The sequence below is a fragment of the Phyllopteryx taeniolatus genome, chromosome 3 (genome assembly GCF_024500385.1).
Source record: "Phyllopteryx taeniolatus isolate TA_2022b chromosome 3, UOR_Ptae_1.2, whole genome shotgun sequence".
NCBI lineage: Eukaryota > Metazoa > Chordata > Actinopteri > Syngnathiformes > Syngnathidae > Phyllopteryx > Phyllopteryx taeniolatus.
In genome coordinates, this window is record NC_084504.1 from 4531546 (window position 1) to 4545107 (window position 13562).

Below are 13562 nucleotides of genomic sequence, written 5' to 3' on the forward strand. Positions count from 1 at the left end.
ATCAGATGCCCCAGCCACCTCATCTGGCTCTACTCTGAGATCCTCCCGGATGACCGAGCTTCTCACCCTATCTCTAAGGGAGAGCCCGGACACCCTGCGGAGGAAACTCATTTCGGCCGCTTGTATCCGGGATCTCGTTCTTTCGGTCACGACCTACAGCTCGTGACCATAGGTGAGGGTAGGAACGTAGATCGACCGGTAAATCGAGAGCTTTGCCTTTCGGCTTAGCTCCTTCTTTACCACAACGGACCGATACAAAGTCCGCATCACTGCAGATGCTGCATCGATCCGCCTGTCGATCTCCCGTTCCATTCTTTCCTCACTCGTGAACAAAACTTGAACTCCTCCACTTGGGGCAGGATCTCATCCCCGACCTGGAGAGGGCACGCCACCCTTTTCCGACTGAGGACCATGGTCTCAGATTTGGAGGTGCTGATTCTCATCCCAGCCGCTTCACACTCGGCTGTGAACTGCTCCAATGAGAGTTGGAGGTCACGGCTTGATGAAGCCAACAGAACATAGAGACAATATTACGTCCCAAATGCTAGAAAAAGTTTGGTTTGGCAAAATACAAGATATTCAGCCACGAGTTGACTACAGTGAAGTTAGTGACCATATATTTGATTGACAGCTGAAAGGGCTCGTCTTCAGTGGATCAACCACACAGTCTGAGATGGGGGCGCGTGCAGTTTTTGTAAAGTCAGATAAAGGAAATATTTGTTTTTCTCTCGACAAACTCTCTCTTGACATGAGATACCATGAACCTGATGTATTAATGTCACAAAAGGCTAAAATGCAAGCAAGCTGCTTAAAGGTGAAGTATGTCATATTCAAAACGCTAGCAAGATTTGAATGTAGCCTCACTCCCCCTCCCTCCAAGTCTCTGGCCAAAGCCACACCCCTCACCGGCGTGCACGCACAAGTCACCATCTGACTTTCCTGTGGTCACCTTATAGCAAGTTTCCCATTTCCAGCATGTCTCTTTCACCGGTAAGTAAAGTCGTGGCATTATAGTTCAAAGGTTTTCAGCATGCACGTTACATTTGATTGATTAGATGCTTATTTAGCAAAAATTTGCTTTCATATAAGCTATAAATATCAATACTCCACATTGTAGTAGAGAAAATGACCGGTGAATTTATGACATTCTTTGTTGTTTAGAGTTCCCAAGAGGAGAGCACGGCTATTTGGACCCCGGCCAACTACAACCCGTGGCCGAGTATATCTCTGGGTAGTAGACAAGGAGGTATGCTATGCACTGTATAACAGTCACATGATCTGAACATACGCATTTATATACAAATGCGTTTTTAGAAACTGGAAATCACAGGTGAAAGCAACCTGTTAACTACCATGGTTCTTGCTAAAAAGTTTACAAAAACTTCCAAAATGTAAAAATGTTGAGCTGTCGCAAAAGCATTTTTTGTTACTGAACCCATTTTTACTAAAACTTGAAAAATAGCTGAACAAACTATTATGACTTCTGCTTTTAAAACGACTTATCCATCAATTTGTTGTGTATGTATAGGTAATATGAGCCAATTAAACATTTATTTCCAGTCATAATGGCCATCTGAGGGAACTCGTAACTACAATGTGGCCCATGACAAAAAATTGTTTAACACCCCAGCAGTAAATGTACAGACCCCTCCAAAAGTAATGCAATGGTAAGGTCAATTCCTTAGTTGTTTTTCTTTGTATTCTGAAGACATTTGGGTTTGAGGTCAAATGATGAATATGAGACAAAAGTTAAAAATTTTAATTTCATGGTATTTACATCTAGATGTGTTAAAAAACTCAGGACAGAGCCCCTTTTGTTTGAAGCCTCCCGGTTTTCAAGTGAGCAAAAGTATTGGACCATGCATTTTAAAATTAACTTAAAGTGAATAACATTTAATATTTGGTTGCATAACCCTTACTTGCAATAACTACATCAAGACTGTGAACCATGGACTTCACCAGACTGTTGCATTCTTCATTTTAATTGCTTTTCCAGGCCTTTACTGCAGCCTCTTTCAGTTCTTGTTTGTTTCTGGGGGCTTCTCCCTTCAGTCTCGTCTTCAGGAGGTAAAATACATGCTCTTTAGGGTTAAGGTCCGGTGATTGACTTGGCCAGTCTTAAGACCGTCCACTTTTTCCCCCTGATGAAGTCCTTTGTTGTGTTGGCAGTGTGTTTTTGGTCATTGTCTTGTTGAATGATGAAGCTTCTCCCAATTAGTTGGGATGCATTTTTCTGTAAATTGCCAGACAAAATGGTTTTGTAGACTTCAGAATGAATTCTGCTGCTACCATCATGAGTGACATCGAGACAGGCTAGTAAGCCTAGTGACTTGCAGAAGCAGCCATGACATTACCTCCAACATGCTTCACAGATGAGCTTGTGTGTTTTTGGATCATGAGCAGATCCTTACTTTCCATCACTTTGGTAGAGGTTAATCCTGTTCTCATCAGTCCATAAAACTTCGTGGCCCTCTGTACTTTTTTCAAAATCCAATCTGGCCTTCTGATTCTTTTTGCTGATGAGTGGTTTGCATCTAGTTGTATGGCCTGTATAGTTCTTCTCGAAGTCTTCTTTGAACAGTGGATAGTCATACCTTCACACCTGCCCTGTGGAGGTTGGCAGTGATGTCACTGACTGTTGTCTTGGGGTTTTTCTTCACAGCTCTCACAATGTTTCTGTCATCAACTGCTGTTGATACCCTTGGCCAACCTGTTCGATGTAGACCAGTAGTTTCTTTTTCAGGACATTTCAAATTGTTGTATTGGCATCTGCCCAATGTTTGTGCAATAGCTCTGATCAATGTTTCCCTCATTGCAAAATGGCTTGCTTCTCTCCCATAAACCACTGTCTGGTCGTCATGGTTTCTTAACAGCAAATACAGGTTTCACAGGAGAAACCCAAAGCCAAAACAAGCACTATCTAATGTTTATGCAATCAATCTAAAAGGCAACACCTGAGCAACTAGAAACACCCATCAGTCACGTTCTCATACTTTTGCTCACTTAAAAATGGGTGGGTTCAAAAAAAGTCCTGAGTTGTGTAAAACATCTAGACGTAAACACCATGAAATAAAAGCTGGAATTCTGAACTTTTGTCTCATATTCATCTTTTGATCTGAAACTCAAATGTCTTCAGCATACAACAAAAACAAAGGAACAAAGGAATGGACCTTGCCGTTCCAGTACTTTTGGAGGGGAATGTATGTGTACAAGAATGAAAACGGAGAAGAATGGTACAACAGTTAATTTTTGTTGATGGGATGTGTATGAGGGATTTTTTTTAAATACCTGTCTAAATTTATTTTATGTGGACATCAGAAAGAATAGATGCAATATTTGTAACAATGGAAAGCCAATTTCACAAACACAAAATTTAATCACCATGATGGCTTGCTTTCCAGGAGAGCTGACAGACTGAGTTTAGAGGAATTCTATATCGTGTTGAACTTACTGCGACATGATCCCAGCTCCATGTTTTGACATCTGCAATGAAACATCTGGGGAAGCCCATCCGACTCTTCAGCCCCTGATCAACTGATTGGTGTCTGCTATCCCCAAGGACATTAGATAGAATTCAGACAAGGCAGAGAACAACGAACAGCATTTTATATTTTCAAAGAATTGCTCCAGTAGAAATGTGCATGTTATATTACTTTATAAATATTTGTATATCCATTTGCACCTTATTTTTTAATATACTTCCAGGAATGTCCGCACATTTACTGCTATAATTTTGAAATTGTTCAATTGTTATCAATAAAGAACTGGAAATGAATGGTTCCTTCTTCACAATTTCCATATAGAAATCAGTGTTACATTTCATATCTCCTTCCAGTTCATAAACATGCTTCATCAGGGATTGTATATTTAAAACAAGAAATATGAACAAATGTAAAGGGTTGAAACATTTTATTTATGTTATAGGCATGGTTCAATTACATCATTCCAAAAGGTTTGTCCGGTATTCCAGCACTGTCTCGGGTCACTCTAATATTGATGTCAGTGTCCTTCAGAAAGAAGAAATAATTTAGATAACTAATAAATGCATTTCACGCACAACTCTAAATACTAATAACATTTTTCTTTTGACAGATTTTGACAAACGTGTACAAGAAATAAAAATTAATACAAATAGACTTGATGTCATTGAGTAATTCCATCCATCCATTTTCTGAGCCGCTTATCCTCACAAGGGTCAGGGTAGTGCTGGAGCCTATCGGGAGTGCTGGAGCCTATCCCAGCTATCAACGGGCAGAAGGGTACACCCTGAACTGATTGCCAGCCAATCGCAGGGCACATATAAACAAACCACCATTTGCACTCACATTCACACCTACGGGCAATTTAGAGTCTTCAATTAACCTACAACGCATGTTTTTGGAATGTGGGAGGAAACCGGAGTACCCGGAGAAAACCCACAACAAAATATAGATTTAGTAATGCCATAAAGCATGGATGTTTATAATTACATTATACATATTTGTGTGGTTGTTGTTTTTTTCCAGAGACAGCCATAGGATTGAAGTAAAACTCACTATGGCCTCTGCTGAGTTGAGTTTGCAACGCCTGATTAGATCATCAGGCCCTAGCTGTTGTAATTTGTGGTAGGCCACTGGTGACAGACAACCTGTAATTTCATTTTATTTTAATTGGTTTATTTCAAAAGGACAAGAACATACTGATTAACAACAGTTATTCAAATAATGCAGTGTGACAAAAATCAATTAAAAAAATATTTCTGGTTAGGTAATGAGTTTGCTGGGTTGCTTTTATAAAACCCCTAACCACATCAATGGTATTTGTTTTTTTATTCAATAAACAAAAGAAAAGAAAAAAAAGTATATTGGCAAAAGTAGTACATTATGTAATTGTGTACCTATCATATTGTACCTGAAAGGCAGATATTTGGGGATTTTCTTTTGCCATCTTGGATCACAATGTTAGTCAGTCTTTGGTGTGTCTCAGTACATCTTGAGATCATCTGTCATTGTTCACCCAGGTACTTCAGGGAAAAGAATGTCACAAATATGCAATCAATTGAGTAGGAATAAATACAAATCTTGTAACTTTACAGCATCCTACGAAAGTACTTGCATGGAAATGTGTATGTTGTTCAATTCCCTTTCATTTCTGTCCACCGATGAGAAACTAAATACACAAAAAAGAAACACTATTCTATTACATGTTGCAGGGAATGATATAAGGAGCAACATTATTATAGCACTTGTACTAAGCACTGTACACGAAGTAACTACATTTTGTCCCCTAAAATGAATACCTTGGGTCCAACTTCTTTTATGGACCTTGAGTTTCAGTTCTTTCCATAGATGTTCGATTGGATTCAAGTCAGGTGATTGGCTGGGCCATTCAAGCAGCTTTATTTTTTTTTCTTGGAAACCAATTGAGAGTTTCCTTGGTAGAATGTTTTGGATCATTATCTTGATGAAATGTCCACTCGTTTTATTTTCATCATCCTCGTAGATGGCATCAGATTTTTCTCAAGAATGTCTCGGTACATTTGCCCATTCATCCTTCCTTCAATAATGTGAAGTTTACCAGTACCATTTGCGAAAAGCAGCCCCACACCATCATGTTCTCACCTCCGAATTTAACTGTTGGTATGGTGTTTTTAGACTGATCTGCATTTCTCCTCCAAACGTGGTGTGCATTATGTCATCCAAAGAGTTTAGTTTTGCTCTCATCAGACCTGACTATATTCTCCCAGTATTTAACTGGCATGTCCGAATGTTGTTCAGAAAACACGAGCTTTGACATGCTTTTTTTTTCAGCAATGGGGTCTTGCGTGGTGAGCGTGCATACAGGCCATGGCGGCGGAGTGCATTACTCACTTTTTTCTTTGTGACAACAGTACCAGGTCTTTTTGAAGCTCTCCAAAGGTGTTCCTTAACTCTTGGACAACTCTTATGATTATTCTTTGGACTCCTCTGTCAGAAATCCTGCGAGGAGCACCTGATCGAGGCAAATCTATTGTGGTATGATTGGATTTCTACTTACCGTAATTTCTTGTGTATAATTTGCATTTTTTCCTCAAAAAATTGTCAAAAGTCAATATTGCGCGTTATACTTTGGTATATGGGAAAATGAAAAAAAACTTTCACTATTAATAAATGTATGCCGCCATCTAGAGGTTATGAAAAACCTGTACACTTTAATTCCAATATGCCACCGCCACATAGAGGTTATGAAAAAGGTGTAGCCTTTCCAATATGAAAGGGGCACATACAGTGGGGCAAACAAGTATTTAGTTTGCCAATTGTGCAAGTGCTCCCACTTAAAAAGATGAGAGACCGGTAATTTTCATGATGAATGGGCAAATGTACCGAGACATTCTTGACAAAAATCTGCTGATGATGAAAATGAAATGAGGGTGGACATTTCATCAGGATAATGATCCAAAACATACTGCCAAGGAAACTCTTCATTGGTTTCAAAGAAAAAAAAAATAAAGCTGCTGGAATGGCCCCGCCATTCTACTCAAAGTCCATAAAAGAAGCCTGTGGAACCTTCAAGATTTGAAGACTGCTTGTGTGGAGGAATGGACCAAAATCACACCAGAGCAATGCATGCGACTTGTTTCTCCATACAGGAGGCGTCTTGAGGCTGTCATTGCAAACAGGTTTTTGTACAAAGTATTAAATATATATATGTTTTCCCAAACTGCTTACTTCACCTTAAAGCAAAGATGCTCAAAGGCTATTTTTTTTTTTTTTTTTATGAATGCCTTATCTTTTATGCACAATGTGAATTTAAGAAATAAAAATTGTTGATTATATGAAAAATGAAACCAATTATTGTACGTTATTAAGTGAAAGGTATTGTTTTTTCTTTTGTATTCAAAATTACTCCTTAACCAAGGAAATCGTTTATCCAAATATTCGATTGTTCAATGGAATTTTCAGTAGGATATGCCATCCATCCATCTTCTGAGCCGCTTACCCTCACAAGGGTCGCGGGAGTGCTGGAGCCTATCCCAACTATCTTCGGGCAGCAGGCGGGGTACGCCCTGAACTGGTTGCCAGCCAATCACAGAGCAAGTAGGATACTCAAGTACTAAAATATTCAATAGCCGCAGGCCTACATTCAACTCCCCCGTTATATTGTCGTATTTTTATTGTTTAATAAAACCCTTGCTTAGGGTCCCTGTGGGGGTTACTGGTAATCTGCAAAATTGCTCCTCAAAATTAGAAAGTTGCTCCTCAAATGAAGACATGATTGGCAAAACTGCTCCTCAAATAATTATTTTTGTTTTTATTTCGAACCTTGCAACCCAAGGAAAAATATTGACGGAGCGACTGCTCGTGACTCGAAAAACTCGTAAGTTAGTTCCTCCTCCCACAAAGTGGCAGCAACTTATAATACAGGGCTTATTTAATGATGATTATGGCAGCGCAGATATGAGGTCAGCCATATTGTTTGTTTTCACAGGGATTCGCCTACCAAGTTGGACAGAGATGTGTTGTCAGCAATAGGGGATGTAGAGGGGGATCTCCAAAAATATCCCAGTATTCACAAGTGGGTGAGCACAATGACGTCCTACTCTTCCTCAGACATGCAAAGGTTAGTATGTGTGCACAATACTGTATTAAATAATATGATTGGCTTAGCTATCCGGGAGGTTTTTGTTCTCTGTAGCTGAACAAATCAGATAACATGAGGATGCTCACAAGAGTTCATCGTAAACTGTATTGTTATATAATCTCTGTTCGCATTACGTACTCCCGGTAGTCGTATCTAAAGAAATCCAACACAAGCTTGTACTTAGCAGCCACAACATTAGGTACAAATTTTAGATTTTGTCTGCAATACATCGTGTTTGCAAAGATCTGCAATTTATAAATGACGACGAGGGCCACAATTTTTCGGCAGTGCTAACAGGTGGCCAAATAGGACTGCGCACTACCTAAACAGAAAAATGACAAAAAATGCCATATTACATATGATAAAAATATGTGCATACAGTATGTCGTTTTTTTTTTTTATTGAACCACTACATCACAGTATTTTAGTATAGTTCATGCAGGGCTGAATAATTTGGGCAAATATTGTAATCTAATTGTGATGTTTACTTTTTTGTTTAGTTTTGTTTTTTCTTACCAATATTATGATTAAGCTGGTGATTTTTTTATTTAGTTATTTTTGGGGGGGGGGGGGGTTATCTTCAGCATTATACACTAAACACAAGAAATAAATAATTCTCGAATATAACCAACAAAACATTGGATACAATCGACATATAAACAACCCTTTCCTTTAGGTCAGGCCTAAAAGTTATGAAGAATTGATATGACTAACATATCTTTATTTTAATATTGAATTGTAAAAAAGAAACACCTTAAATCACAGTAGAATATTGACTGATTGGTTTAACTTCCTACCTTTTACACATGTAATGTGACGCTCTTGCCAGGAGCAGTGGCACTGTTGTCAGTGTCAGCCAAGGAGGATGTTGTATAGAGATGAAGTGGAGAGTGACACGAGTGGTGCTTTTTAGCACCAAGATTTGAGAATTAAAGGTGTCCAAATGGTAAACTAAATTAAATGTTGGTTAATGTTCTTATCAATTACAGTAAAAACCTTGAGATGATTCATTTGTTAGATAATAACACTCAAGAAGGAATTTAAGGACATTATCTAGCTCAGGAAATGGAAGAATTTTCCCAATGTAACACTTTTTAGTTGATGATAAACATCTACAGTGGGTACGGAAAGTACTCAGACCCCATTACATTTTTCACTCTTTGTTATATTGCAGCCATTTGCTAAAATAATTTATTTGTTTTAGTATTTGCGAGCAACAATACGGTTTCATGCCTAGAAAGAGTACCACAGATACATTATTTGCATTGAGGATGTTGATGGAAAAGTACAGACAAGGTCAGAAGGAGCTACATTGTGTCTTTGTAGATCTAGAGAAAGCCTATGACAGAGTACCTCGAGAGGAACTGTGGTACTGCATGCGGAAGTCTGGAGTAGCAGAGAAGTATGTAAGAATAATACAGGACATGTACGAGGGCAGCAGAACAGCGGTGAGGTGTGCTGTAGGTGTTACAGACGAATTTAAGGCGAGGTGGGACTGCATCAGGGATCAGCCCTGATCCCCTTCCTTTTTGCAGTGGTGATGGATAGGCTGACAAATGAGGTTAGACTGGAATCCCCTTGGACCATGATGTTTGCAGATGAAATTGTGATCTGCAGTGAAAACAGGGAGCAGCTGGAGGAACAGTTAGAAAGATGGAGGCATGCACTGGAAAGCAGAGGAATGAAGATTAGCCGAAGTAAGACAGAATATATGTGCATGGATGAGAGGGGTGGTGGGGGAAGAGTGAGGCTACAGGGAGAAGAGATAGCAAGGGTGGAGGACTTCAAATACTTGGGATAACACTCCAGAGCAATGGTGAGTGTGGTCAGGAAGTGAAGAAACGGGTCCAATCAGGTTGGAACGGGTGGAGGAATGTGTCAGGTGTGTTATGGGACAGAAGAGTCTCTGCTAGGATGAAGGGCAAAGTTTATAAAACAGTGGTGGGGCCAGCCATGATGTACGGATTAGAGACAGTGGCACTGAATTGACAACAGGAAGCAGAGCTGGAGGTGGCGGAAATGAAGATGTTGAGGTTCGCTCTCGGAGTGACCAGGTTGGATAAAATTAGAAATGAGCTCATCAGAGCCAAGGTTCGATGTTTTGGAGACAAAGTTAGAGAGAGCAGACTTCAATGGTTTGGACACGTCCAGAGGAGAAATAGTGAGTATATTGGTAGAAGGATGGTGAAGATGGAGCTGCCTGGCAAGAGAGTGAGAGGAAGACCAAAGAGAAGGTTGATGGATGTGGTGAGGGAAGACATGAGGGCGGTTGGTGTTCGAGAGGAGGATGCAGGAGATAGGCTTACATGGAAAAGGATGACGCGCTGTGGCGACCCCTAACGGGACAAGCCGAAAGGAAAAGAAGAAGATTTGTTTATTTTTTTCCGCATTAATGTACACACACCACCCCGTATTGACAGAAAAAAAGCTATAAGTATTCAAACCCTTTGCTGTGACACTCATATATTTAACTCGGCGCTGTCCATTTCTTCTGATCATCCTTGAGATGGTTCTACACCTTCATTGGAATCCAGCTGTGTTTGATTATACTGATTGGACTTGATTAGGAAAGCCACACACCTGTCTATATAAAACCTTACAGCTCACAGTGCATGTCAGAGCAAATGAGAAACATGAGGTCAAAGGAACTGCCTGAAGAGCTCAGAGACAGAATTGTGGCAAGGCACAGATCTGGCCAAGGTGAAAAAAAAGCTGCACTTAAGATTGCTAAGAGCACAGTTGCCTCCATAATCCTGAAATGGAAGACGTTTGGGACGATCAGAACCCTTCCTAGAGCTGGCCGTCCGGCCAAACTGAGCAATCGGGGGAGAAGAGCCTTGGTGAGAGAGGTAAAGAAGAACCCAAAGATCACTGTGGCTGAGCTCCAGAGATGCAGTCGGGAGATGGGAGTAAGTTCTTGAAAGTCAACCATCACTGCAGCCCTCCACCAGTCGACGGAACCCTCTCCTCAGTGCAAGACACATGAAGGCCCGCATGGAATTTGATATAAAAAAAAAAATTAAAAAAAACACCTAAAGTACTCCAAGATGGTGAGAAATAAGATGGTCTGGTCTAATGAGACCAAGATATACATTTTTGGCCTTAATTCTAAGCGGTATGTGTGGAGAAAACCAGGCACTGCTCATCACTTGTCCAATACAGTCCCAACAGTGAAGCATGGTGGTGGCAGCATCATGCTGTGGGGATGTTTTTCAGCTGCAGGGACAGGATGACTGGTTCCAGTCAAAGGAAAGATGGATGCGGCCAAGTACAGGGATATCCTGGACGAAAACCTTCCCCCAAGTGCTCAGGACCTCAGACTGGGCCGAAGGTTCACCTTCCAACAAGACAATGACCCTAAGCGCACCACTAAAATAACGAAGGAGTGGCTTCAGAACAACTCCATGACATTTTTAGAATGGCCTCGGCAGAGCCCTGACTTAAACCCAATTGAGCATCTCTGAAGAGACCTAAAAATGGCTGTCCACCAACATTCACCATCCAACCTGACAGAACTGGAGAGGAACTCCAAGGGGGAATGGCAGATGCTCCCCAAATCCAGGTGTGAAAAACTTGTTGCATCATTCCCACAAAGACTCGTGGCTGTATTAGCTCAAAAGGGTGCTTCTACTAAATACTGAGCAAAGGGTCTGAATACTTATGGCTTTGTGATATTTCAGTTTTTCTTTTTTAATAAATCTGCAAAAATTTCAACAATTCAATTTTTTTCTGTCAATATGGGGTGCTGTGTGTACATTGAGGAAAAAAATTGAACTTAAATGATTTTCGCAAATGGCTGCAATATAGCAAAGAGTGAAACATTTAAGGTGCTCTGAATACTTTCCGTACCCACTCTATACTAGAAATGTTTAATATTCACTGGACATGGGGGTGTATATAAAAAGTTATGTACAGTCACTATTAACTTAAGCTGTCAGAGAGCTAACAGATTTCAAAAGCAGGGCAAAGTGCCCTAAATGACCTTCTGTAGCACCCTTTGTGAAAATTGAACTAAAGTAAAATTCTTGGAGTTCATGTGGATGCGGAGGGTTTGCCTTGGGCTACATAATCTGTACAAAAGAATACAAAGACTGATACTGGAAGTTGTGTGTTTTCTGGCTGGTTAGTAAAAAATAATGTTACTCAGCAAGCCTGTTTACTAAAAGGAACAAATACACTGTACTGAAATTTACTGTTGACTGATGTTGATGTGTGTCCAGCTGGCCGAGCCCTGCAGTGGTCAAACCGCGACTCAGGATGCAGCATCAGACTCCCGGCTCTCCGTCCGGTGTCCTTGTGTCTCCCTTGGGTCGTTTCAGTCCCGCCCGCCATACCGCCTCACCGGACTTCAGCCCCAGCCGCTACAGCCCCGCCAACATGAGCTACATTCAACGCATTCGCCTCAAGCGCTTGAACGAGTCATCAATTTAAAGGGTCTATTCCTCAACCTCCCCTAACAAACGGAAATGAAAGACTGGAATAGAGTGGAAGAGTTCTGTTATTGAACTACAGCACACACAATATCTAAAAAAAAAAAAAGATTTAAAGAAAAAAAAAAAAAAAAAAGCAAACCTCAGTGATGTATTTACTTTATTGGTACAGACCGTGTAATTTGACGATGATGTTATTTGTGACGTGTGAAGCACCGGTATCATAGCCCAAGTCAGCGTTTTTGAATATTGTGAATACAAGCCACACTCCCCGAAGTCTGTCACCAAAAAAAAAAAAAAAAAACCTTTGGAGTGCGGGGTTCTTAGCACTCATCATGTTCTTAAATGATGATGACAATATTTAAAAATGTATTTTTTTTGGTACATTGGTCAGTAGCACAAAAATGTTTTTGTTTTTTTTATTATTATCAAAGATGTTAAACCGACTGCCATTTCCTGCATTTTCCTCAGTTCAGTACTTGCCTTAATTTTCTGAAGTGACGGACTCGTTCTGTCAATTTTGGTACATACGTTCTCTGGCTCACATCTGGACAACCTTATTGGCTGCAGCATTTCAGTAAACCCAGGAAAACTGAATGATTCTTCCATGGTTTTGTTCAATAAATAGATTTGTTTTGATTTTTTCTCAGTGGATCCAGTAGGTCTTGACTTTTCCTATCTGCAAACATTCTGGACTATTCTCGTGTTAAAGTCTCAAGACACTTCCATTGTGTGTGACTTACACCCACCAACACACACACACACAGGAGTCAAGTGTTATTTTGCAATTATAGTGCGGAAAAAAACTATGGACAAGTTGAGAGCCAGAAAATATCAATTTTTTTAGTTTTGAAAAGGAATCTGGCTGGTGTAAATGTGGCAGATTTTCCCCTTCACTACAGACAGACATTAAATCGGGGAGACAATCTGTGTTGTGAGGATTTGTTTGTTTTTTGTTTTTTGATAAAACCAATTTCCACTTACACTTGATTTGTTCTGAATGTAATCTTTGGTGAACTCAACCTTTCTCAGAGAGCACAAAGAACTTTGCTGAGGAGATTGTCATCACTCTTGTGCTCTCAGGTTAGATGAAGAAAACCCTTGCTCTTTGAATGTTTCTCAATATGTGGAGCTTTGCAAATGTGCCCCTAAAAACCTCCAACCATGCTTGTGCTTTTTGCATTAACTCTTGATGACTTCTCTTCCTGTATGTCAAGAACTTGTTTGCTTTCAAGTAGTCAATAAAACATCACTCCTACTTATGTCAATGTTCCTTTCAATATGTCACAAATTGGTCAGTGACAGATGTTGTCCTCCATTGGACAATGTGATTTTCCGGATTTTTTTTTTCTTCTCATTTTGTCTCTCACAGGTGAGGTTTACCTATGAGGACAATGACAAATTACAGGCCTCATCTTTTTAAGTGGGAGAACAATTGGTGGCTGACTAAATACTTTTTTTGACCCACTGTATATACTACTACCTATATACTGTTGCAATAAAAAAATGTGAACCCTTCGGAATAACCTGGAA

At 40.0% G+C, this 13562-nt stretch overlaps 1 protein-coding gene across 10 annotated transcripts in view; it reads left to right on the plus strand.

The window, feature by feature from the left end:
• The window catches only part of ankle2 (ankyrin repeat and LEM domain containing 2), a 35845-nt gene extending 22554 nt beyond the window's left edge, over nt 1-13291 (plus strand). For 7 of the 10 annotated variants that reach the window (XM_061766539.1, XM_061766538.1, XM_061766541.1 and 4 more), the window contains 2 exons: nt 7447-7578; nt 11820-13291. In XM_061766539.1, the coding sequence (XP_061622523.1) occupies nt 7447-7578; nt 11820-12030 (343 nt within the window). In that variant the 3' untranslated portion in view covers nt 12031-13291. The other 3 variants (XR_009787590.1, XR_009787589.1, XM_061766543.1) reach the window with 3 other exon arrangements.
• The last annotated feature ends 271 nt before the right edge of the window (nt 13292-13562 follow it).